This window comes from Fistularia commersonii, chromosome 27 (assembly GCF_037954325.1).
Source record: "Fistularia commersonii isolate RoL2024-O1a breed Wild chromosome 27, RoL_Fcom_v1.0, whole genome shotgun sequence".
NCBI lineage: Eukaryota > Metazoa > Chordata > Actinopteri > Syngnathiformes > Fistulariidae > Fistularia > Fistularia commersonii.
This window is the reverse complement of record NC_141310.1, coordinates 9,466,800-9,493,168: the sequence shown is the minus strand read 5'-3', so window position 1 is coordinate 9,493,168 and position 26,369 is coordinate 9,466,800. Positions and strand designations below refer to the sequence as shown.

At 41.6% G+C, this 26,369-nt stretch overlaps 1 protein-coding gene and 1 pseudogene across 3 annotated transcripts in view; one reads left to right on the top strand and one right to left on the bottom strand.

Moving 5' to 3' along the window:
* unc13c (unc-13 homolog C (C. elegans)) overlaps nt 1-12,495 on the bottom strand; it is a 108,544-nt gene extending 96,049 nt beyond the window's left edge. For 2 of the 3 annotated variants that reach the window (XM_086175301.1, XM_086175303.1), the window contains exons 1-2: nt 12,444-12,495; nt 25-4,306 (exon numbers count right to left, since the gene is read on the bottom strand). In XM_086175301.1, coding sequence (XP_086031427.1) covers nt 25-4,144 — 4,120 coding nt within the window. In that variant the 5' untranslated portion in view covers nt 4,145-4,306; nt 12,444-12,495. The remainder of the gene's footprint in view (nt 1-24; nt 4,307-12,443) is intronic. The other variant, XM_086175302.1, reaches the window with a different exon arrangement.
* Nucleotides 12,496-12,997: 502 nt separating this feature from the next.
* LOC147218007 (uncharacterized) lies at nt 12,998-25,894 on the top strand (annotated as a pseudogene).
* Nucleotides 25,895-26,369: the final 475 nt, after the last annotated feature.

The following is a 26,369-nucleotide window of genomic DNA, read 5'->3' as shown; positions in this document are numbered from 1 at the left end:
GAACATTGAGTTCAGCATTCTTACCCCCTGCCAAGATCTGCTGCTCCAGCTCAGCCATCTGCTTCCGGTAGGCTCTCAGGGCTGCCTCCTTGAATGTAGGTCGCACTCGCTTCTTTGGTGGGACTTCTGCTGGCTTCTCTTCTGGAACATTCTTGTTCTCATCTTCTTGCTGTTGCTCATCTTTTGCGTCCTCGGCAGTCACCTCAACGGCCTCATCTCCTATTTCCTCTATCGCCTCTAACTCCTCATCACCTTCATCCATTTCTTCTGTTATATCGTTGTCTTCAGTCTCATCTGGTTCTTCTACATCCACATATTCAACCATTGCATCATACTCAGCAGTGTCCTCAGTTAGATGTGCTTCATAGTCCTCACTGTACTCTTCTTCATACTGGTCATCCAAACTGCAATCATACTCTAACACATTGGCCTCTTTACTTGCTTCGACGTCTCCAATGGCCTCCACGTCCTGGGAAGCTTCAAAATCCTGAGAGCCCTTGTTGTCTTCTAATGCCTCAATGTCATCAGACACAACATTGTCCTGAGAGGCCTCATATTCCTGTACAGGCTGCTCCGCCTCATTAACATTAGTCCTGTTCTCCAAATTGGCAAGTACCTGTTCCATCACTTCAACATAATGTGTCTCATTGTCCACTGATTGTTCGCTGGTATCTCCTTCAACAGCTGCTTTTTCCTCCTGCGCCTTGTAGTAGACAGGATCTGTGCTGACATCTGAGTCTTTAGTCGGGCTGGAGCTGTTTGTAGCTGAAGTCGACAAAGTGCGGAAGCGCCCCATAAAAGAGGAAGAGGAATTGGAGGGCTCCTCGGGGGGAGCGGGAGTAGTTTGAGAACCAGTCTTCCACACCACCTCCAGAGCTGATTTGGCCCTTTGCAGTGTAGAGCCAAAACCGAAACCAAAGGATTTTTCGCTGAGATCTATGCTGAGCCTGCTGCTCCATGATTTGGGTACCTCCTCAACTTTCTCTGTTCTTATCTCACTCTGACTGCGGTACATAGCAGTGGATTTATTCTGTGTCTGGTGAAAGCTATGATTGACATCTAGTTCTGGAAACTTATCCTTTGAGATTGATTTAGGGGCTCCCTTGGGTGCTTCTTTAGAGACAACCTTTGGGGTATCCTTAGAGGCAACTTTAGGAGTCACTGTGGGAGTATCTTTTGAGATTGCTTTATGGGTTTCTTTGGGGACGGCTTGAGGGGTCTCTTTGAGTGGCAACTTTTGGCTCTGTTTAGACATCACTATTGGAGCATCCTTTGGCTGAATGTTAGAATCCACCTGAGTGGCTGTTTTAACAGTCTCCTTGGGTAATTTAGGTATCTCTTTTGCAATCTCTTTTGGGGGTAATTTTGTAGCTTCTTTGGTAAGTTCCTTTGTAGAAACTTTCGGACCGTCTTTAGATGTTATTTGCAGAGGGTCTCTCGCATGGACCCTAGGAGACTGCTTAGGAGATTCTTTAGGGGACTCTTTAGGAGACTCTTTCGGAGTTGCCAAAGGACTCACAATTGGTGTTACTTTAGGGCTCTCTTTAGGTGATTCTTTAGGACTTTCCTTGGAAGTCCTTGTCTGGCTCTCTTTAGGAGTCACTTTACTAACCTTTGTCTCGCTACATGTTACCTTAGGTGTCACTTTAGATACTTCTTCAGCACTTGGCTTTGTGGCATATTTAGATGTTTGTTTTAGACTATCTTTTGGGGTGGATTGAATAGATTCTTGAGCAGGTGTTTTCTGAATCTCTTTCAGAGACTCTTTTGCTATTGCTTTTGAGCTTGCCTTGTGTGTAGTCTTGGCAGATACTTTAGGACTTTCCTTTGGTAAAACATTGGTTTCATTTTTTGAAGCTACTTTAGTTTGTTTCTGTGGGATTTTAGAAGTAGTTTTGGAAGTATCTTTAGATGACACTTTGGTGGTTTCTTTCTGAATTACCTTGGGTGCCTCTTTTGACTGCCGAGTGGATGACCTGACAGACTCCCGTTCTATGATGGGAGGGATTATGTGGGTGGTTATTGGTGGTAATGAAGATTCTCTGTCCAGCATCATGAACTCCTCATCCCCTTCAAATTGTAAATCAACCTCTTGACATTTAGTGATATTCTCTGGAAAACCTGGAATGGTTGATGGGTCAAAGGGACTGCTTACCTCAATTGAGACCTCCAAGCCAGAGTCAGCACCTTGTTCAATATGATGCCAGTCTTTCCAAGGTGATAGGTCACCTTGTAAAGAGAATTGGGAGTCACTGTAGTGGCTTCTATCAGCAGACATGCAGACGAGTCCATTGCTTACCCCGCTGTCAACAGTTTCTGTTGTCTCAATCTCGTTTTGTTCAAAAGGTTGATTGTCATGTTGGAGTGCATGACTAGGGCTAGCATACCAGGAAGAGGCCATATCCTCTTGCTTTCTTTGCCAGAGTTCCTGATCTGAGGAGGACAGCAGCGAGCAACCATTGGCCCGTGTAAAGTACTGACTCTCTGAAAAGTCCTCTGAGTATGACTGACAAAGTTTCGAGCAGTCAGATTCGGAGCGACTGAGTTTTGGCGTAGAGTAGTCACTTTGAGAAAGCCAACCAGGGGTCAAATCAGAGTAATAAGCTTTTGCATGCTTATCAGAGTCATAATAGGACTCATCAGCATAGTGAATCGCACCCGAATAGCCTGCTTCTTCCCCAGACCGGCAGTGGTCATGGGATCGCCTTTTCTCTGATTTGCTCTTATGAATAGGTTTTGAAATCACCATTGCATATTTGTTTCTGCTTAATTCATCCAATTCCTTATCACTGTCCATCGAGTCCCAGTCGTCACTTTCTACCTTGTCTTTTCCTGAGACCTTTATGTCCATGCTTTCGTACGTTTGTGAAGAAGGCAGCGCTTTCTCCTTTCTCTCCTTTCCATCATGCGTTAAGCTATCGGTGGAAACCGTAATACCAGTTCCTTTAAGTTTATAACATTTTTTTAAGACAAGATCTCTATCTTGGGGCGTTGCAAAAATAACTATTATAGGACGTGGCTTTGCATTAGAACATTCCCTTTGTTGTCCTAACCTGTGAGCGAGCTCAATTTTAATTGTTTTGTGGGCATCAATGAAACCCATTTTTTCTTTTAGTATTTTGTATATTACATGTTCTGTTTTTTCTAACCTCTCTTCGGGAACGTTGAGGAATCGCAAGGTTGAATTGTTGGCCTGGTGGCTGATTTGTTTTATATAGTCGTGGATGTCACGTGTTTCCCTTCTAGACTGGACAAAACCTGAGCGAAGTTGTTCAATCTCACTCTGGACTACTTCCACACTGCTGGAGATCTCATCAATTGAGCTCTTGAGGGCATTTACATGACCTCGCAGCTCAGACAGTTCTGTCTCTATCTGACTGATCCCCTGAAGCTCCTTGAAGATCATTTCCATGACATCCTGGGTTTGACTTATGCAACCTGTGGAAGAGGAACCCGGCTCCAGGGTGGAGCTCTTCTGCTGCCGACCGGCGCGATCCAATGATTTGCTCCGAATGCCAAGAGTTTTCCTCCAGTTGCTGACTTCGGAGTCTGAGGAGACACATTCCTGACTCTTTTTCCATTTCCTTAACTTGCGTAGAGCGCCCAGCCGAAGAGTGTGCAAACTGGAGCGTTCCACTCTTTCGCCCTCGGAGCTGCCGTCAGAGGGCGCCAAACTGATGAGGCTCTTCCTGTTTCGTCTTACTGGCATGGTGTGCGATTTATGTTCATCCAGTCTCCGGATAGGCTTGGTCTCACTCAGGGAGTCAGAGTAGCTGCTATCAATCGACAGAACCTCAGGAAAGATACTTTCATTATTGTTCAAAAAAACTGAGTTTTTTGGGAGTCCATTTGCTATAGCAACGCGATAGCTAAAAGTCGGGGAAAGGGATGAGCAGTCGTTTTTTCCGTTGTCTTCTTCAAGGGATATGTTACGTGCCGATGAGCATTTAGAAATCTTTTTAACTGTGGTCTTCAGTGTGTTAGAGAGAGCTATGTTGTGTGCTTGCAAATCAGTGTTCAGTTTTGGCTCTTTATTTTCGCTTCTCTCTTTCTTTTTAATCGGGTTTGCCAATTTCTTTGTAAACATTCCTTTGCAAATCTTTTCAATGTAGGAGGATATAGTCTTAATTAGGGCAGAAACCATGGATGGTAATCCCGTTGACTGTGTCTTGTCATCTATAGTTCCTCTATTTTGTTGAAATTGCAGCTTTGATGACTCGAGCACAGACAACTTCTTCTTAACTGTTCAAATCCGCGGTCCATGAAGAGACTCCCGAATACTTTTAAATCCAATAGAGGACCATTTCTGTGAAGGAAAGAAAAAGCAGAGAATGGCATTAATAATACTTTTAAGATATATATGTTTGTTTTCAAGGACTTCCCACTTTCATTATGAAATCAAAGAAACAAAGAAATTATGAACTATGAGTTTAATCCAGGCTCTTAGAAAATAGATTTATCATGATTACTTCCTATGCAAAGTCCCAAATAACCATCAACACATCAATAAATTTAACATTCAGTTAATATGTAAATATGCACGATTGAAAAGGTTTAAAAAACATACATCTACATGTGTATGTTCACTCCATCATGAGTACTTGTGGATTAACAATGTTATTAAACCTATTTTGGTTAAATTGAAGCTACAGTAGTCAGCCAAATATATATTTTCGAAACAAAATATCTAAATTAGTCTTCAACAGAAGATTAAATATAACGGCAGATGTGCTCTGTATATTATTCGAATGACATAAATAAAGATAACGTCTTCCCTAATTAAAAATAATGAAGTTTATGGCATATGTTGTCATTTACTGAATGCCCCAATTGTTTGTAATTGTAATGGCTTCACACTCGAATCATACAAGACCGATGGCGTGCGTGCACAACAGACTACAAGGTAACAGAAAGGTCATATTGTATCATGCGACATAATGTTAACAGTTTGGCATGGCAATGCAAGGTTTGTGTATTTTGTAAAGCAAAGCCGGCTAAGTGAATCGAAAGAGCGTTTGTTGTCCAGGGAATATGGCAGCTGCGCCGCATTACTTCTGGGATTCCGAGTCCGATGTGTCTATAGTCTCATGACCACAAAGTCATGCTCATTTCAAATGAGCTGTGAAACACAACCTAGCAGTTAGCTTTTATTGTAAGGCTCTGAGGAACGACCAGGCATGAGCAAACAAGGCTCAAGGCTAGGTTGCTTATGCCAACATGTGCATCTTCCAGCACCCACTGATCGGAGGAATGCAGATGCCTAATTGGAGTCACCTTCGGAGGATAAAGTTTGTGTTTGGTGAGGTGAAGGAATTGCTCACTTAATAGCATCGACATACACACACAGAAACACACACAACAAAACCAAATATTACAATAAGGACAGTGCTGGATGGAGACAGCTTTTACCAATCAAGATGTTCTATTTTATTCTCCATTATTCACCATCTCACACTACAGCATCCTTTATTTTTCTTCTTCTACAATTTTATTTTTGGAAGGCATCTGTGGATGTTGCAATTCAATAAGAAAGTCTCAACAAATAAATCAGGCCAGATGGCGCTTGCATTTTTCTGAGAGCTGCCCAATTGTTTTGCATGATGTTTTTTTCTCACAATGTTGTCACTTTTAAATTCGTATTTCCATGCAGGTGGCTCAGGTAGCCGCTTATTATTCCCCACATTACCCAACAAAAAATCGTAATTCTGTCATTATACTTTCAATTCAGGACAACATTGAACGCTATCTCATTTCTTTAGTCCAACAAGTGGGTTCAGCCATTCTGCTTGATTAACGGTCTTCTCAGAGCTGAATGAGAATGTACTAGTTTTTATTACTTGTGAGCGTGGATCCTTTGACACATTATCATGTCATTGGTAAAAGAGACATGCGATTAAATAATGTCAAAAATAACATACCAATTTCAAACCAAGCAAACATGTTGTCAGTCTCATCAGAACCACCATTGTAGGTGTGAAATGTCTCAGCAAATGTGCTTTGCCTTTCTATAGGATATTGACTAAGCAGCCTGTATACTGCATCATTTTCCATTATTCTGATTTGCGTGAATGTTGATGAAAAGTTAAGTTACACTCAACTGTTTGAAGTATTTTCCATGTGAGCATCAGTAGCTGAATATTGTCTCTGGAAAGGGATTTGTTTGGCAAACTGTCAGTAGATTCGTAGGCCATGACATTTATTTTATTTGATAGTTTAATCTTTTTCTTTTTTTTTTTTGCATCAGTGGACTCTGCTTATAAATAAAATAAAAACAATGCAAATTGATTTTCATCAGAATGCGATATATCTCTTATCATCAGTTTCAATGCAATACTCACTGCTCGGACATTTGATAGCTGAACAGATAATCGAAAAAAGTTTAAATAACATTTTTAAGCGGTATCCCTTTGGCAATTGAAATATTGCTGTGAAAATCTAAAACAGCTGTATGGCTACATTATGTATTGATACTTCAAGGAAATCCCTACTGAAAGAGAAGTTCCTGTTAAAAACAGATTTAAGAGATTTAAGATTACAGATGTGTAAAATCTCAAAGTCTCAGGGATTCATTGAGGGGAAAAACTTGCTTTGACAAACATCAGGGGGACTTATGATCTCTGCTCTGCAGCGCCTCTTTGCTTTGTGGAACTTTATTGCAGTTTAAAGTTCATTTTTCGACTGTTCAGCTGAAGCCTTATTGTTTCAGTTCACTCTCATTCATCGTTTTCTGTCAGGGCGGCCAGTTATTTCAAGAAGAAAGGCTTGAGAAATCAAAATAAAGCTGCGCCAAACCACAAAGCAAAAACAGACACTTAGCAACAAGCTCATGAATGGTGGAGCATTTAGCAACAAGGCAGTCAGAAATTTCCCCAGGGAGTCGAAGAGAACTAAGTGCAATAAAATTAAATATTGCACTTCCATTCGGTGGTGAGGCAGAAATATGGTTTCAAATGAACTCTACTGTTGGTCTGCATTAACTTGATACAGTACAAAAGCGCATGCAATTTGGACACGTTTAGGTCCTGTTTGCTGTGTAATATGTGGAACACATGTCAATACACCTATGAATAAAGTAAAAATACCCACATGAAAGAGATAATACTGAAAATAAAACCCATGGTGAAAAAAAATCACCGTGGCTAATTATTAGACTTAAACAACCAAACAGGAAACAAATCCAAAAAGCACAGCACAAAATCCTTGGCAAAGGTTTGGTACACATTGACTATCCTAAAGTCAAACCAAAAAACACAAAGGGGTTGCAAAAATGTAATCTCAGACTAACGTAACGGATCTATACAAAACTTAGGCTAAGAGACAGAGACGCTCTTGGGATACATTTCAAATTGTGACAGAGGGAAAGCACATAGTTGATAAAGCAGACATGAAGGTAAGATAAAAAAAAAATAAACAGAAGGTCAGACGTGCAAAACAACAGGTTAGGCCATATGGACATTCCAGAGATGTCCGTAAGAATATGAGGCAGTCGTAGGAGGAACTGATCAAAGCTATTTGTAGGGAAAAAGATGGGGAGTGAAAAGTGCTAGGAGCGACGGTGCTTCAGAACAAAGCGGGAAAAACACAATAGACAGAGACTGACAGGGTTTTCTGACACAGTCAAAAGCAGTAAGGGTGATATAAAGAAAAGGACTGAATCAAAAACAAAGCTGCAAAGAATGAACGAACAAAAAGAGAAATACCCATATCTGAAGCGCAATGCGAGTACGTCAATTAGACGCAGTTCAATTAGGACGGAGAATCACACGGCTAATGCACACTTAACATCACATCCGGGGGAAAATGTAAGAGTGAAACATTCATAGCTATGATACTTATTTGTTATTCACACATCTTCGCGAACATGACAAAATCTTTTTCAATGAAAGTAATGTTTAATGAGTAAAGTCTTAGTCTGATGTCACAAATAAACTATTTATTGACAAAATTGATGTCCTGGTGCAAGAAAATCTTTCTACGTTTCCAAGCCTACGTCGACGATGAATCCTGGCTTACGAAGCACAAATCATGAGTGAAATGTGAATTTCAAACATAATGAAGTAAATTAGCAAAAACTGTTTGCAAAAGTTCTCTACAATATACATCAAACCAGTGACGTGCAGTGAGGTTCATGGCTGCTGAGGCCCTGATGTCATATTTGAGCGGTAAATGCAAATTTTTTTTAGCGATTTTGAGAAAAAAAAAACTAAAAATGGTGAAGCTATGTGGAAAATAACTTTATAGTACAAATCACTGAATAAATATAACCATTTATTTTTTCATTTAGCATTTTTTTCTTTCCGTGATGACAGGTGAGGCCCTGGCCTGCCCTGCCTCTACGGACTGCATGTCACTGCATCAAACAGGTGAGTGACGGTGACCAGATTATTAAGTGGTTTTACATGAATAGATATCGTTGGAATTTTTCATAACAAATTATAAAACACATCTGTGAAACATTCCAAGCAACATAATGAACTGAGATCTTCGGCATGAAATCTGCCACATATGGTTGCGAGGAGCACAGTTCCTGCAAGTGACCCCTACATGGTCTCAATTAGCCTTGATTGCAATCCTCAGGGGTGAAGACTGGAACTAAATTTTGATAAGTCTTGGCTCTAATCGCGCGCGTGTGTGTGTGCGTGTGTGTGTGGATCTGGTTTTTGCATTATTCAAAGGTGAAGATGCAAAAAGCGAGAGACAAATTCACACATGCAAGTTGCTGGGATCACACACACTTGAAACTATTCCATTTAATCATAAGGACTATGAATATGTTTATTTGACAGCTGTCTACTTTTGATTCACAACAAGAGAAACCATGCTGAGGCTCCATGAGGGTCTGTGTTCATTTCATGTCTGTAAACTAGTTTCCAACCCAAAACGGGCAGCTTAGATGAATTGACAATGCTAAAAATGTCTGTAAAAAGTGAGTGCGAGTGTGAAATGTTGTCCATCACTGTAAGTGTCAGGAATATGTGTGACTGGCAAGCGGCCCAGGCTGGACCCTGCTGCTCCCCCCAAGTCTAGGAATTGCTCCAGCCTCTCTGACCCTCTGAGGCATAAGTGGTATTGCTAATCAATAGATGGATGGGTTGAAAACAGAGCGCGTATGTGTGTGTGTGTGTGTGTGTGTGTGTGTGTGTGTGTGTGTGTGTGTGTGTGTGTATAACTTAATTTAGCAACTTCACCCATCAAAAATCAAGAAAACTCATTGCCTTGGTCTCTTTCCTGGAAGTGCTGATTAAAACTATTTGCATTTTTATTGATATGTGCCGTTTTAATGGGCATTAGCTAATATTTTCAACAAGGAGAACAAAATGTTGCAATGGCTGCTTATACAATGGTGATCCATCAATCCCGCATAATGCTGCGACCCCATATGTGACACAGGTTTTGCATTTTACTTCAATGAGAAGTTCATAAATGTATGGCATTTGGGTCATAATCTAAATAATCCTCACCCCTGCAATTTATTTTTCCAAGAAAACATCCACGAAAACATCACCGCATCTTCGTCACCATCAGCTCAACTGAATAGCGACAAATTCTGAAACAAGCTCATTTACTTGAAATCGAATCTCCGGAGGACTCGGCGTACGAAGTTGACTTGACATGATGTCATTTTTACAAGATGACCTCGAGAGAAACGACCACTTCGGCTCCCTGGTTCCAGCTGCGTGGATGTTCACACGCAGGACATCTGGACGTTGACCAGCTGAGCTGTCTGCAAGCTGTACCATGTACAGACATGCCTACGTGGTGAGTTGTGGAGTTCATCTCACATGCAATGTGTGAGTTTGATCATTCAGTTTAGAGAGCAAGCATGAGAACATGTATGTGTGAGCTAAGAACCTACTGTGAAGATTGCAACTAAACACGCTGTTTAAATTACTTATTTTCCAAATCGCATGTCGGAGACTTGATTTATCTGAGACACCCACTATGGCTTCTGGTTTGTTATTTTATTCTTTTTCTTATCCATGTCTTATATAAAACCAGCCACCTTTAAGAGCGACTAATTGAGAGGTTATTGGTCAAAATCTCCTTCTGACCAACACGAGGGGGAGTTTTTATTTCTGAACTCTCCGTTTCGTGAAATAAAGCGAGCGGTAGGGCACATTCGTGGCCTGTCTTACAATCATTGTCACATAGAGCACTCCAGTGCTCTGTCATTGGCAGCTGTCTATCTGGACGTATCGCGCAAAAAAAAGAGTAATAGCGTTAAGTGAGGGTTCGGTAACAATTACAGAGCTGCTTTTCTCATTTTAGAGCCAACATCTTGCCATGACAAGACAAATGAAGCATCCACCCTCTTGCCAAGCTAGGACTGATACGCAAATCACTTAATAATGCCCTTGAGGTTTTAACTTTATTGTACCATTAGAAAATTATCATAGTCAAATCTCCCCACTTTGGAATTTGTATATATTTATTTACTTACATCCAAATTGATGATGTGATCCGGAAAATGTATGACTCACTGTTTGCACACTCAGTGGCATTATGCAAATGCCATTCACTCAAAACCTCACATCCAGGCGTGCGACGAATGGCACGTGATGAATTTTCTGTACATCTTACTCCTCCTCACTGCAGTTTGCAGGATACAGTCACATAATCCAAGTCCTGTTGTGATGGATAGACAATTGTACCATTGCTTGAGGTTCCATATATATAGAGGGAGAGATATACATGAGGCAAAAACATTGCTTACATGTAGGGAACTAAACAGCTTGCGCTTAGACAGCCTACGTCCTTCAAACATGAAAGAGCGTGCTGACAGAGCTCACAAGCTATATTCATCGTACAATCCTCACTGCCGGCACAGTATATAGATGCGGTGCGATTTGTGAATACTGTGAATACACAGACTGGTACTATATAGTGTGTGTTCCATAGGTGTAAACCTGTGCATCCTTAGTTTGTTTGTTTTGTTTTGTTTTTTTACCCTGCACGGTCCTTGTAACCTTTCCAATGCCGACCCGGCTCCCGTTGCCGTGCGTAGTATCCAGTTGCAATTAGCTTCATCATCAACCACATGTGTAGCATATCGCAAACTTCCAAATAACCGGTTGCCTCGCTTCTGTGACAAAATGAAAACCGAGAGCTCCGGCGGTCCTAGCGCCACCCCAATTTGTGAGCCAGACTGAAGAAACCTCCAGAGAAATGGGAACACCTCAGCCACACCCACTCCCCAAACTCCCAGGCATTGCAGCTGCAGGACTGCATTAATGTCTAAGGGGACCCCCAACACCCCTCCCCATTTTTTTTTTTTTTTCAAATGCAGCTGATTAGCAGTTTCATTCTCAGACCCACACAACCCCTGACATTCTCCTTTAAGATGAGTGTCAGTTGGAGGCATGCTAACCCATTTCTCACAATAGTACAATCTGCTCTTTTCTCCAGATGAAAGCGCACGGCCTGCACCAATTTGAGGTTAATATGCTGTTGGCAATCATGCCAGATACCGCCGTGTGCCGCACGTTCCCATTTTTTTGGACGGGATTCAGAAATATCCCCCCCCCCCAAGTTCAGTCCCACACCAGCAGATGCCCTGACGGTGAGAAACACTCATGTGTTACGTCATGTCTCCAGAACACATGATTATGGATTATGGCGAAGTGTGGATTAGTGCACATGTGGGTGTGTTGCACGCTTGCGCGTCTGTGTGCAGCCGTGCATGCGTGCACACACACACACACACTCACACACACACACATATCCAGCATGCATGCCTCTGTGCATGATTGCTTTTGAACATGGATTTGCTGCTTTGAGAGAAGAGCAGAGCATACTAGTGGGGGGGGGTCGGGGGTGGACATGTGAGGGTGTGTGCATCCTCACATCCTAGTGCCCTCTCGCCCATCCTCAGCAACATCTTGCCTCCCTTCCACTAACCTGAATTTCCCAAAAGTGAAATATCTGCCTGCAGCCCCGGGAAAGCGGCCAACAACACAACTGAACGTCTCTCGTTTTATGAATCAAAATATTACAGTTTGCAGAGGAGAACCGTCTGAACGCTTCTGCACAGCGTGGAACTACATGCATCCACGCTGAGCCTCGGTGCACAAACAACACGGGGGAAAGGTGAGACTGAGAGCGGCGGGGATATTTTGTGGAAACGACCAACCTCTCGGTTATATCTGGCTTTTTTTTAAGAATTACAACAGGAACCAAGAGGAATACACTGAACACTTTCCGCCCACCCCCCCATCCCTCTCCCACCCCCGTAAGGCCCCGGTTGTTACGTTTTCATTCACATCGACACAATGATGCCATCCCTGCGCATCATTCTCAAATAACATCCCGTCAATCCAACGGCAGGGCCACGGATGGAGGAGGGCAGAAACGGCTGGGTGAAGTCAATCAGACAATATTCCCGTGGCATGCATAAAAAAGAAGAGCTATCCCGCACTCGGGCGGTGTTTTGCCGCTGCACGTACCTGCTTGTGTCAAATCCCCTCCGTGCAGGACGGACGCCGGTGCGCGCCGTGGAGCACAGTCCGGTCGGTGGGAGCAGCACGGCGACGTTTGTGGGGGGACGGGGGGGGGAGGAGAGGAGGGGATGGAGGGGATGGAGGGGGGGGGAGAGAGAGGGCGCCTCGGTGCGCAGCTGCCTGCTAATACCGGAGCTCACAGCATCGCTCCGCGTCCGTCAGACACCACATCCCAGCTTCAGCGCGCTCTCACACACACACACACACACACACACACACAAACACACACACCTCACCCGTGCCACATTCTGAACCCCCACCCCCCCTCCCCCGTCTCTCTCCTTAGTGATGGTTCTCTTGCTCACGCGTTATGGAGGGGATGGAGGGGGTGAGGATTGAACCCGAGATGATGCCCCTTTTCACCGCCACAGGCTGTGCTTTTTGGGGGGTATTTGCACAAGGACTGACATGCACACTCACGCACACGCACGCTCGCAGACAGTTTCACAGCATAGGCTGTCTAGTCCAAAGCGGGAGGCAGGAGGGTGGCGGTGCCGCCGATGGTGGATGGAGGCAGCGATGCTGCTGCTGCCGCCGCTGCTGCCGCTGCTGCCCAGACTGAGAATCCGCTCCCCGGCTGGAGAATGTCTGTCCCTCCCTTGTACAAAACTCTCTCTCTCCCTCTCTCTCTCCTCCCCTTCCTCTCTCTCTCTCTCTCTCTCACACACACACACACACACAAAGATACCCACAGTTTTCCGCGGGATGCTTTGAGAGAGAGGGATGCGCAAGGGGGGGGGGGGGGGGGGGAGGAGGAAAGGTGGGGGTGAAATGAGGATGGAATTGTGCGTGTGCGCTTCCCAGCCCACTCCATTATCCGACCGCAACATAAAGCAAGCAAAAGCGGGCCGGTAACGCGCATAAAAGTGATGTAATTGGTGGTATTGCTTTAATTTTTCGTCAGAGATCGCACATGATGCTATTTACTCAGGGGTGTGCGTCATGGGTGCGCACACGCACACGCACACCGCCACTCATACATCATCTAATTGCATCTCTCACAGGGAATTTGGTCATACGTGATTGCCCATTTGTACATAAGCTTTCTCATCCATGCGCTCGGATGGATTGAAACAGCGGTATAAAGGAATTTAAAAAAAAAAGTTAAGAAAAAAAATAGAGAAACGCGAAAGAATAACAATTATTACATGCTCTGAATTAAAATAAAAAATAAAAAATAAATATAATATTTATAAAATGGCAGGGTGAGGGGTTGCAGCCGCATGCGCAGTCTGATCTCGAGTTTCATTTTAATTTGGTGCTTAATTCGATGATGGCGGGAACCGTATGAAGACAGACAAGCTGACAAGAACAACGCAGGTGGACTGTCAGATTTGAAGTCCACATCATTTCACCATCTCCCCCCCACGCTTTGGCTTCTCTCTCTCACCCCCTCCCTTAAGATTTTGCCCTCCAACCCCTCCATCGGTGATCAACTCCTCCCTCGGATTGCATGTGTGTCGTGCGTTTCACCAACACACACTAAATTGTCTGGTCATCCAGTGAAGCCCCCCCTCCCACCCCCACCAACCCCTTTCTCCATCACATAGGACTGAGATGAGAAGAAAAAAGTGTATTTTTAAGTGCGCAAGCGCGCGTCTATGGGTGGGGGGAGTGGGTTGTGCGTGGGGGATCCACTCCTTTCTGTGGCCTCTGTTCACCCCCTGCTGGTTAAATCACCCACTGCACCCCTGGCACTTGGTGTCCGTGGAGGACATAGTCATTTATTTGATTTCAATGTGGGTCACTTCAACGTGGGGTCCAAGACTTGGCTGAGTGAGTCTTGAGAAGAGAAGTCACTGTTCAATTCAGGAAAAACACACCACTCAGGTTTCTTTATTCATCCTCATCGGTTAAAGTGCCATTTCTGCAGAAAAAGAAATGCCTGTAACGGTGTTGCTTCTCCCGCTTTGCTCTCCTTCTCGTCCTCAGCACTTTTCTCTTTTGTGTGTTGCAATCTCTAATATCGCCTTCTACCTTCCCTGAAAGCGCTGCTCCTGTTTGTGCCAATGGCTGTCAAGGGACAGAGCTATCTCCATTCCCCACTCTCCTCTAGTACGCGTAACAAATATCATCCATCTCTCTCAGAGACTCTCTCCCCACCCCGCTCTACTCCGACAGAGAGGTCGCACACACACACACACACACACACACACACAAACACTTGATTAGGTATTCGCTTTTGTTTTTATGTTAAATTTCTACTATATCCATTGTGGGCTCTTCTGAGAACACGTAATACAAACTGAGTATTTGATTCCAAGTGCATCCGTTCTTGATTTTTTTTGGATGAATCTGATGACGTGGCACTCAAAGCCACATCATAATAAGCATTCACTCTCTTTTTCAGAATTAAAATGCCACGTGGTTGACAAATGAGATTTGCTCCAGTTTTCCGTTGCCCGCCGGACAAACGACACCACTCCTAACACAAATTCAAGCTGCTCAACTTCTGGCAGCACAGAGACAAACTCTGCATCAGTTTCTGATTTATAAGCTCATATTGATCACAATGAAATTAAACAAAGAATTTCATGATAATGATAGCATTTCAGTCCTGTTTGTCCCCCAAAGAATTCACAAAATTAAGAAATCCAGTTTGTTTCAACCTCTATTTTCATGAATAAATAACAAACACATCAGCACAATCTTTTACGTTTATATCTCTCAAATTAAGTCTTATTGCAGAGAGTACAACTTAAAATAGATCACTTTTTCACAACTGTCTTATAAATTCTGTATTTATGCTTCATATGTCCATTTCATTCTGAAAAAATAAAAAAAAATATAAATATATATACAATATATTACATAATTATCATCACCATCATCATGATATTATTGTATTGATAAAGACCATCTTTTTATTTATCTATCTATCTTGGCCTCCCTAGATTCTCAAAAGTATTCAGCATTTCTAAAAATTCTATAACTCTATATCAGACAGTTGTATCATAAATCTTTGAATTATTTATGTCTTTTCTTTTCATATTATAATTTTCTATCTGTATTCCAAAAGTATCAGTCTTTAATTCAAATGTGTAGAGCTTATCTATGTTTGCCCTTAGTTTTGAGTTTTTTATTTTGAGTTCAGTTACCATGCCACTATGCCAATAATATAGAAAACATATCACTATAATGCTATTCTGTATTATGGAATTTAAAAAAAAGCATAATTATCTTTTGCTGAGCCGTCATCTAACCAGGCAGCCTCTCCAATTTATCCACAAACGCTTTGCTACCTGTGCTAATGCAGTGCTTGCTTTTGACAGTCAACTCAAGCTGGTTTGAAAAACAGCAGTTTGCAACAGGGAGGTACTCCCTCAGGGAGGGACCATTTTGGAGGTGCAATGAGAAAAGGAACTATTGAATTAATGCATTTGTGTGTTTGTGTGTGTTTCTGTGTGTGTGTGAATCAGTAATAGAAGCATAATCGAGATATTCTGTCGAAGCGATCTTGGAAAGTATTGTATTGTAACACTGGGTTCTTGCATTAAATTGGGGCAGTTTACTCTTTCCTCTTTTAGCCAAGCGCCGGTGATTACTATTTCTAAGCCCCGTATTATTGTTCTGTACTTAGGGTTGCCTCTTCCCTCTTAATCTCTTGGCTAAATTCACCGCTCCACATAAAACACTGAGCCAGAACGCCACAGGCTATCCTTGTCAAGATAAACATTTGTGTTTCCTCGTGTGTACGTTTGTGTATTTTTTCATCGTTTTCAGACCCGCAGAAGTGACGCTAAACTCAGAGTTGCTCTGCGCTTGTGGATTTTGCAGTCGCTTGTTTAGAAAAGGTCACGGTTAAGGAAGTGAACCTTTCATCCTAACACAGTAGAAGCAGACATTTCATACAAACATCTCCTATCGTGGTCCTTTTACCCTCTAGAGGCTTAAACACAGTGAGGTTGTCCTAATGAGACAAGCAGATGGCCTTTATATAGTCCTTTAGAGGTTAAAATATTTCCATTGGAGCATAAGGGGATAGCTCTGGGCTGATGTAGCGTCAAATGCACCACATGACCATCAGCTTAAAGGAAAATATATACTTTCATTTCTGCCGAGGAGAGAAATTATTTAAGACGTCTATTCGCAGCTGTCGAAGCGCAGCTGGCATCACTTCACGTTGCCCTCGGTACCAAAGGAGAGGAGTAATATTTTCGTCGTATCAGTACCTGGTAAAGAAGGGCGTTGCGTTTCATGTGTCACCTACTATTCACTGTTGTTGTGTTTTTCCCCTCTGGCCCAGATTTCGCAGCTTCTCCGTGTGCTAGATCTTTCGACTAGTTTGATGCCATGCATTGCTCTGTGATGTAGGCGCCCTGAAAAAAAGTGTACATTAACGCCTAAAGAAAAATGGTTAGTTGTATTATTAAGATTTGTATTTTTCATCTTGTGATCCCAAACAATTGTTTCTTGACTTTTCCGTCATCCTTTTCATAATTAAAACCCACAACTGATCTGTCGGGCAGTTCAGAGCATCCGAGTGACTGCAGATATAATGCGAAGAAATTAAGGGAAAAAGAAAATCCAGTTCACGAGTATTTGTGATCATGATCAAGGCAGTGCAGTCGAAATCAAATGAGAACAAGCTAAAAAAAAAAAAAAACACCGTCATCGGCAGTTTACGGTCCAAATGTCAACAACAGATTGCGGTTGATTTTATATTTTTCCGCAGTTTATTTCTCCAAGAGCTCCAGGATAAGTAATAGGGCATGTGTCTCATTATATTAAATATTATTGCTTCTGGCAGCACTAAGTATTTTGCTTGCAAAACAAAATTTGATAAACAAATTTATGTATTGTTTAACGCTTGGAGATTTCCTTCCTATCCACAGCACTCTTCGTCTGCGTGAAATAACAATATCAGGGAATCGTTGCAGACATCTATAAGACGTTGGCGTGCAGGCACAGCGTCAGCAGTATGAAGATGAGCATGATAATCTGAACGAGAAGGAAAAAGAGAAGTTCAAATGTGAAACCGAAACAAGAAAGATTGAACGAGTTGGACTGTGGATTAATAGAAGACGAGTTTCTGATAACCGATCGCCAAGGTCAAGATGAAAGCAGGGTGGCGTCTAAACTGAGCTTCAGCTCATGAAAACAGAGATTTGTTAAAGTCGCATGTCCTTTGATGACACGCAGCATTACAACGCGCCGACAACTTGGCCTTTGCCCAGCATTTTAGGAAAGCAAACGGTTTCTGAATTTACTCAAAGATGATATGAATCAATCAGGGAGTATTTAAGTCGCTGGCAGAGTCGGAGTCCTCGACTCACTTCGGCCAACTGCTGCATTGCAGATAAACCCTCCTCTGCCAGGCAGTTTTTACACACAAAAGGGACCAGCTAACCTTGTTAGTTTTAGAAACCGTATGCTCTCGAGCAACGGGAGGATATGAGGAGTTAAAGTAAATAGGTTTTATCCTTTTTTTTTGTCTCCATCACCATACATTTTAATCCTTATGCAATTATATTTGTCTTTTACATGGTGCATTAATGCATTTTAGAAAAAAAAAAAAAATCTGCCATCATACAAAAATCCCCTCACTGTTAAAACACTGTGCTTTGAGAAATATTATCCCATAATTTTTCCATTCAGTTCAGGCTTGGTGACGTTGACGTCCGAGTTTGCTCTTCCTATGAAGGAGAAAGTAAATAAATACGCAAAAAAGAAAACCCCATCAGTTCCTGCTCTAAGCAGATATGATAAAAATCAACAGTTTTTTTGAACCCTTAGGAGTGAAGCAAATGTCTGGTCAGGTATAAGTACTCCAGTGGCTCACTTGGTAGAATCATCTCATGCCTTAACGCAAATACTTTGGACATGTCAAGCCTGGGAAGTATGTTGCACGCTCCCCTGCACCTCTTTTCCCTTATCAACATCCGATCATTGGGGGGTGAGGAATACCTCCATAGAGAACAAAAAAGGCTTTCAGCTGCTGCATCTAATGACTTTAGATTGTGTGTGTGGCGTTCTGCTTAATTTTAGTTAATATATACTTGCATTGAATATTTTGACGATACCGATAATTCTGATGAGATAGTTGGTAATGGTTGGGTGTGTTCATTAAAAACTATGGAATGCCTGTAAGTTAGAGTACTGATAGTTAACAAGTTCTTATAATGTGCTCAATCTTAAAAAGGGATGACGTCGTTAATAATGCTAGATTTGTGAGTTTAGGGTTTAGATGTTTATTATTAAGTAGGGTTATGATGCAAAAACCATGCACCATGGTTTTGCTCGGTACTGCATGTTACGACCAATGAAATGTGTGATAATAATACTAATAATAATAATAATAATAATAATAACAATTATTATTATTATTAGTAGTAGTAGTGGTAGTAATAGTATTGTATTAACAATATATTATATTAACAATCATAATTCTTATAATAATAATAATAATAATAATAACAATAATAATAATAATTGCTTTTATTATTGTTATTGTTATTGTTATTATTATTATTATAAGAATTATTATTACCATGCAGTGTGCCCTGATCCTGGTAAAATAAATCAACAATGACAGAAAAAAATACTGATGCAATGTGATGTAAGGATTTTGGTCTTCTGGTTGTGTGTTTCATAAAGATATGTCTTTTGTAAGGGAAAAAAGAGAAATTAATAAAAAATGCCATTTGAACATAAAGATCCCCACAAGTTGTGAGAGTGAAGACTATACTATCCATTGTTTGAATTATGTATACTGTATATCAACAACATTCAGGCATAGCAGATAAATCTGACTTTGACTCCATTAGGGAACCTCTGTCTCGCTTCAGTAGATTTAAGCTAATTATCTCCCTGGCTGTTAATAGTAGTAGCTGAACCAGGACGTTTTAAATACGATTGAGGATCAACACTTCAGACTAAATTGACTTGAAATCCTGTTCTTGAGGGGGAAAAAAAAACAAAAAAACAGCATGTCAACCCAAGATCTATCCCTGCAAGTCCTTCTGAGGTGAAAATGTAACTACAATCGCAATAATTATTCTTCTTACTCAAAATGCCATGCAAAATTGTCTCAATTACTGCTGCTGTTTATACCCTAACTAACTGGAATCAGCTGTCAGACTGGATTGGAGGTGATTTGTCAGACTGTAATCCCAGATGGAAGGCGAATGATGGGAACTCCATGTGGCTTCAATGATAGCGAAGCAGTCAGTGATGCTGTTTGACACCTGTCACTTTCAAAAAGCTGCATTCTATGTTACACTCTGGCTGCACAAGCTTGAATAATCCAGTCTGACCTCTGCTGAAAAGCTCTTTCTAGACATAGATATGTTGTATTATGGATACTGAGCAGTGTCCCTCTGTGGAAATACTGATTATCATCCACAGATTTATAAATTTATAGTTCCACTATTGAGTGATCACACAGGGAACGACAAATATATATATATATATTTCTTTTTGGAAACTGAACTTTGTGTGCCAATAAAGTCCTGTGGATTTCTATTGCTCCGTTCCACAAGACCATTTTTTAATACATGATTTAGTTGTTGCCATGTCTGCAATAACTTTCTAGTTTGTCCAGAAAGTTAGTAATATACCAAGTCACAGAAAAGTGTTGCATTTTCAATTATATCAAGTCCTCTGCCTTGACTTCATTTGCCAGTTGTTGTTTGGACGCAATTCCAGATCTGTTGAGAGGCTTCTTACAATAAAATTTGTAATCCTTTAACATTTGGGGTGAAGCACAGCAAAACCCCTATAAGCCCTAGGCCCTTATATATACACATATATGTGTATATATGTGTGTGTGTGTGTATGCACATATACATATATAGATGTATTTGTATTTATATTTATTTATATATATATATATATATGTATACACACACAATACACACACACACACACACACAAATGCATATTTTTATTCCAATGCTGATACCACTGTTTATTTTAGGTTAATGTATCTCTTAGAAAAGTGAGGTTACCTGGCTGCAATGACAAATTAATTTCCCGCAGGAATTCATAAAGTCTACCTATCTATATATCTTTCTAGACTTCTTTGAACCACCAGATGAACTAATTAATTGGGCAAAAAGAGTGAATCACACTTTATACTAATTATGACATCCTACTTCCACTCAAATCACTGAAACTACATTTCCATAATTATCCAGGATGTAGTAAGTAAATTATCAACCAGTATTATAAAAATTAATTTATGTTGATGAAAAGAATCTTCATATATTTGGTGACAAAATGAAATAACTGGATGGTACGTTTGAAAAACCCATAAGAAACATAAAATAAAATACACGGCACAGACAGAGGCAGATCTGACAAGGACTGACACCAGAGAGCAAATGATACGAACTTCACCAATGGCAACAAGAAACAGACGATCATGTGACCCGCAGGTAGGGAGCTGATTGGAGGAGGTCGGAGAGGCCAGTGGCAGAGCAGATCAGGACTGTTCAACTGACAAGACTTACAAGAGGTGATCACATGCAAAAAAAAGTGAGAACAAACAAAGACAGGAAGTAAGCGAAAGGAGGCTATTGCAATTTTTCTTCTTCTTCTCCTTTTGGCTTTCCCCTTCAGGGATCGCCACGGCAAATCAATCTTCTCCATCTAACCCTATTCTCTGTATCCTCCTCTCTCACACCAACTACCTTCATAACCTCTCTCACTACATCCATAAATCTTCTCTTTGGTCTTCCTTTAGACCTCCTGCCTGGCAGCTCCAATTCCAGCATCCATCTACCAATATATTCACTATCCCTCCTCTGTGCATGACCGAACCATCTCAGGCTGAATTCTCTGACCTTCTCACCAAACCATCTAACATGTGTTGTTCCTGTGATAGACTCATCCCTGATCCTATCCATCCTCGTCTCTCTTAAAGAGAACCTTGGCATCTTCATCTCTGCGACCTCCAGCTCTGCCTCCTGTCGTTTCGTCACTGTTACTGTTTCTAGGCCACACAGCATCGCTGGTCTTGCCACTGTCTTGTACACCTTTCCTTTCATTCTGGCTGATAGTCTTCTATCGCAAAGTACCCCTGACACTTTTCTCCACCCATTCCAACCTGCTCGAACCTGTCTCTTCACCTAAGGAGACTATTGCAATTAAAGCTGAGTATGATGATGGCACTCAGTGTAAATCAAGACAAAGTCTGACAGTATTATACCAGAATGCATCCAATACAAAAAAGAAAAAAAAAAAAACAGGCACGCTCGTGTTCATGAATGTTTTAGACCACATGAAACAAGATCGAGCCTAAAATTGTATTAAAAAGCTTGGAGGTGAGAACCAAACTGCTGCCGGCACATTGTTCAATTACTCATATTTGACATAAAAACCCCCAAAGGTGACTGAAACTGCCCTGCATTCTGTCACATTGTAAAACCTGAAAATTTATGTTATCATCGCAAAGTGGCCTAATTTGATTAATACAAGTGTTGTGTCTGTCACACAATTTTCAATTGTCAGAATATGCTACCTGCGCCGAGCATGGCTCCCAATACAGATTTTCTTTGTTTTTCCAAAAAAAATGTACATGAAAAGAGTAGAACTAAGTTTACACATCATTTTAATGTCCAGAAGGTCCAGGTGCTGTTCAAAAATGCCCATTATAAATCGAGACCTGATGTTGTCACTGGGTGACTGGTATATAAATTTGTTCAATTCTTTACAATATGAAACTAAATGTGAATGCAGCAATTGCAACCCTGTAGTATAGCGGGTACTTTTTAACACTTTCTTCGTAATTGTTTGTGATAAAGTTTGGTTTGATTTAAGCCACACATAACCAACATTAACATTAATGTTTTCTGGGATATTGACAGGAAAAAAAAAACAACAAAAAATAAATAATAACATTATTAATGAATAATGTTTTTGTTTCATCTCTTGACAGATGAGGCAAACAGCCTTTTCTTTGAATTGAGAAAAAAATATATTGTTTGTCCACAGCAGGTTAAATACCCGGCATTCTGAATCTGTTTTTCCCTTACCTAATCATTTTGCCATTATTCCGTGTTATTTTTACAGGGGTGTGTCTAGGATTTTTTTTTTTTAGGAGGGGGTTTCAGATAAGGCACAGACTGCAGAAGGGTGGAATAGAATATTACATTCCATGCATGTACAAGTCAAAATTACATGGTCAGAATGAAAAAAAAAAAAAAATGCATCTCTGGTATTGTTCAGGGGCCGGGCAAAATGTGGAGGCGGGCCGTATCCGGCCCCCGGGCCGTAGTTTGGGGACCACTGACCTCTTGTTCTGGCAACTGGAGTTAGTTTTCTTCATGAACATATTTCGCCTCTCATCTAGATTCCAGTGTATAACTGCTGAGGTTGGGTTGGGCGCGGGTCCTATTAGATAGGGTCTGTTACGTTAATAAGTGGGCGAGCAAATAAGTATGATCGGGGCAATGTAAATGTGTGCATCGTTCAAGATGTCTCCAAAAAGAAAAGTTATAGTTGTCAAGACCATGACTTGGATGACTGAGAACCTGCATGGACACCTACTTCAGCTTTGCGATGCTGCAGAATGATTCAGCCTCACCCTGAGCAAGAAGCCGCCCTCCTCTTTGTCTGTTTTATGTACACCGCTCGCTCTCTTGTGCTTTTTGTTTCACACCATCAGAAATACACATGCCCATTATCAACAGCCTGTTGCTTCCTGCCCTTCACTCATCTCACTTCTCGCTCGCGTTCGAGGCAAAGACCAATAAACACATTAATAATACAGCACAACCGTAATCCTTACGAAAATGGATTCCGCCCATTTAAAATGTTTCTCCACTGTAAATCCCAGAAACACACAAGATAATTGCGCACATAAATATGATACGCAGGAAATATTGTCTTTCCTGTTCTTTATTCACCATCAAAACAAAACAATAAAATGGCCAATGAAATTCTGAACGAATATCAACAGCCAAAGTAGGTATCACTGTTTTTTTTTTTTCCCCTCTTGAATATTCTCTCTATCTTGCAGTACATATGCAAACACAAATACTAATCCCTGATGCTATAACAATCATGACGAGAGTAACTGATTATCATTAAAATTAGCTGCGAGTGCAGCAAAGGCGCTCCACAGCACAGTGTCTGTGGCATAGCTGTGTCAGCGCAACACTTCCTGTTTATTGTTTCGTTCCAGAGCAGGCTGCAGAAGCCAGATAACAACAACACAAAGCATGCCGGTGATAAAGTGCCTCAAAATGTGCCGGGGTCCCCTTAGCACCTGTCGTTGCATGATGTGGCATCAGTCAGGATGACTGCGGTGATTAGTGCCATTTCAAACAAAACCACAATGAGAAAAGCCGGAGAGGAAAGTGGAGGAGAAAACGAAGACAAGTTTGTGATGCAGCCGACAAAAAGGATAGTCACAAATGAACGCAAAAACTACGACTTGTTATTTGGATCCACATTGTGCAGGGAAGTAAATAACATTTAATCACTCAACTGATTGCTGTACTATGTGTTTGTGACTGAGTGAGTTGTTTAATGACCAAGAAAAACGAAACCAAATTAACAACAGCATCCATACTGGGGGGGGTGTCTGCTTTTCCACTTGGTATTAATTAAGGTTGCTTTTACCTTCGGCAATAGCATACAGTGTTTTTGCTTTCAGTTGCAGGTCCATTAACTAACTCACCAAAGTTTGTGTGGTTCAATAGAGAACATCCATCCATCCATCCATCCATCCATCCATCTATCTTTCTTCTGCCGCTTATCCTCAACTCAGGGTTAAGGGGGGTGAGAGGCGAGGTCACCCTAAACTGGTCGCCAGTTAATAGCAAGACCACATATATAGACAAACATCCATTCACTCACTCAATCATTTGGGGTAGTTTTCCCTTTTTTTTTTTTTTTTTCAAAATTAACCTGCATGTTTTTGATTTCAGCAATTAGGGTGATTTTTTCTTTTTTTTTTTTTTCGGTGCATTTTACCGCTTATTAGGCTATTTTTCTGTCTGACCAAAGTCATACGGTGAAACAGCCGTGCTCTTTTAGATCATTGATGTTTTCTTTATGAGGCCTGGCAGGAGGAAAATATGCTCACGTGGAATTTTGTAATGAGAAGTATTAAAACATCTGGCACGTATCCCTGAAGCATTTTCTCTATTTGCTCAGGATCGTCCCTGAAGGCCAAATATCAAGAAATTTCCAATCAGTTGACCTAAGCTCTTGCAAAATTCAGTCAAGTTTTGATTCCCAGTATTAATTTTGACAAGTAAAATACAAACACAGCTATTTATCAAGAGCTTTGGTTTGAATGTGGAGGCTCTTAACCACACATTTCAATTAACTGACTTGTCATATTACACCCCCTGACTTGAATGCAATTTCAACACCCAACAAGTTTAAAAATATAGCACTTGGATTGTAAATGAGTTCTCATCTGATTTGTGTCCAACAGCAACTTACACAAAAACAGAAAGGAGTTCATATTTACCTGTAATATCCAAACTTTTAAAAGATGAGGAAGACCTCATGACCGGCATCATTTGGCAAAAGTACAAACTTTCTGTGAGAGACCGCGAATACAGGCCAATCATCAATACATGACTAAATATAAAATGTAAAAAAGATAAATTGACCAGGCAGAAATTCCCTCCGTCAGACAAACAGGTGGAAACCCGAATTACAGCTTGCCTGTCCGACATCTCAGATTTTGCATCTAACCACCTGAAGCTCAACCTGGAAAAGACTGAGCTGCTTTTTCTCCTGGGGAAAGGCTGTCCGCGCGGAGACCTGGTCATCACCATCGACAACACCGGGGTAAGGCCAACCACAACTGCGAGAAACCTGGGCGTGGTCCTAGACAACCAACTGTCATTCTCAGCAAATGTCGAAGCAGTCGCACGTTCCTGCGGATTCCTCCTCTACAACATCAAGATTATTTGCAGATTCCTCACGGAGGATACAGCGCAGATACTCATCCAGGCTCTTGTCATCTCTCGTCTGGATCACTGCAACTCCCTTCTTGCCGGTGGCCCAGCGGTGACCATCAGGCCTCTGGAGCTTATTCAGAAAGCGGTAGCCCGCCTGGTGTTCAATCATCCCAAATGCTCCCACACAACTCCCCTTCTTATGTCCCTTCACTGGCTACCGGTAGCCGCCCGCATCAAGTTCAAGACCCTGGTGGTCGCCAGTGAATGAGACAACCCAGTCTTAGCTCCAGGATATGGTCAAGCCACATGTCCGTACTAGTCCCCTCCGATCTGCCACCTCCGGGCGACCGTCCACCCCACCTCAGAGCCCTCGGCTGCCGATCGAACCGGTCTCGGCTCTTCTCGGTCTCGGCTCCTCAGTGGTGGGACGAACTCCCGAAAAAGGTCAGAACAGCAGGGTCGCCGCCCATCTTTCGATGTGAGCTGAAAACATACCTCTTCACCAAGGACTACCCTATTAATCGCACTTAGCCCCTAAACCCCCCCAGAAAAAAAAAGAAAAAAACATTAAATGAATGTACGTATGTATATGGTTCTGAGATGACTATTTGGTTGAGTGGTCACTTCAGACTTTCGACTACTGGTACTTCGGATCTTTAGTGACTGAATTGCACTTTTTGCAAGTCGCTTTGGATAAAAACGTCTGCCAAATGACTGTAATGTAATGTAATGTAAAAGAAATGTCATGACTCAGCAGTCCAAGTCAGAATAGAGACATACACCACCTCTTATCCCAATTATGTACAGGTACAGCAAATATACCGTGGGTGTAAGATTTGTTGTTTAATAGTCTGTCCGCCTTTATGGTTTGTGGCTTGGGTGAAGCTATAAATGCCCAGGTGTATGTTTATCGGAAAATATGCATGCCCTTGCTACAACGGGCTAATTATGTTCAGCCTTTGTGAAACATGTGCAGCTCTTCTTATTCTAGCCATGTCTTCCCTTT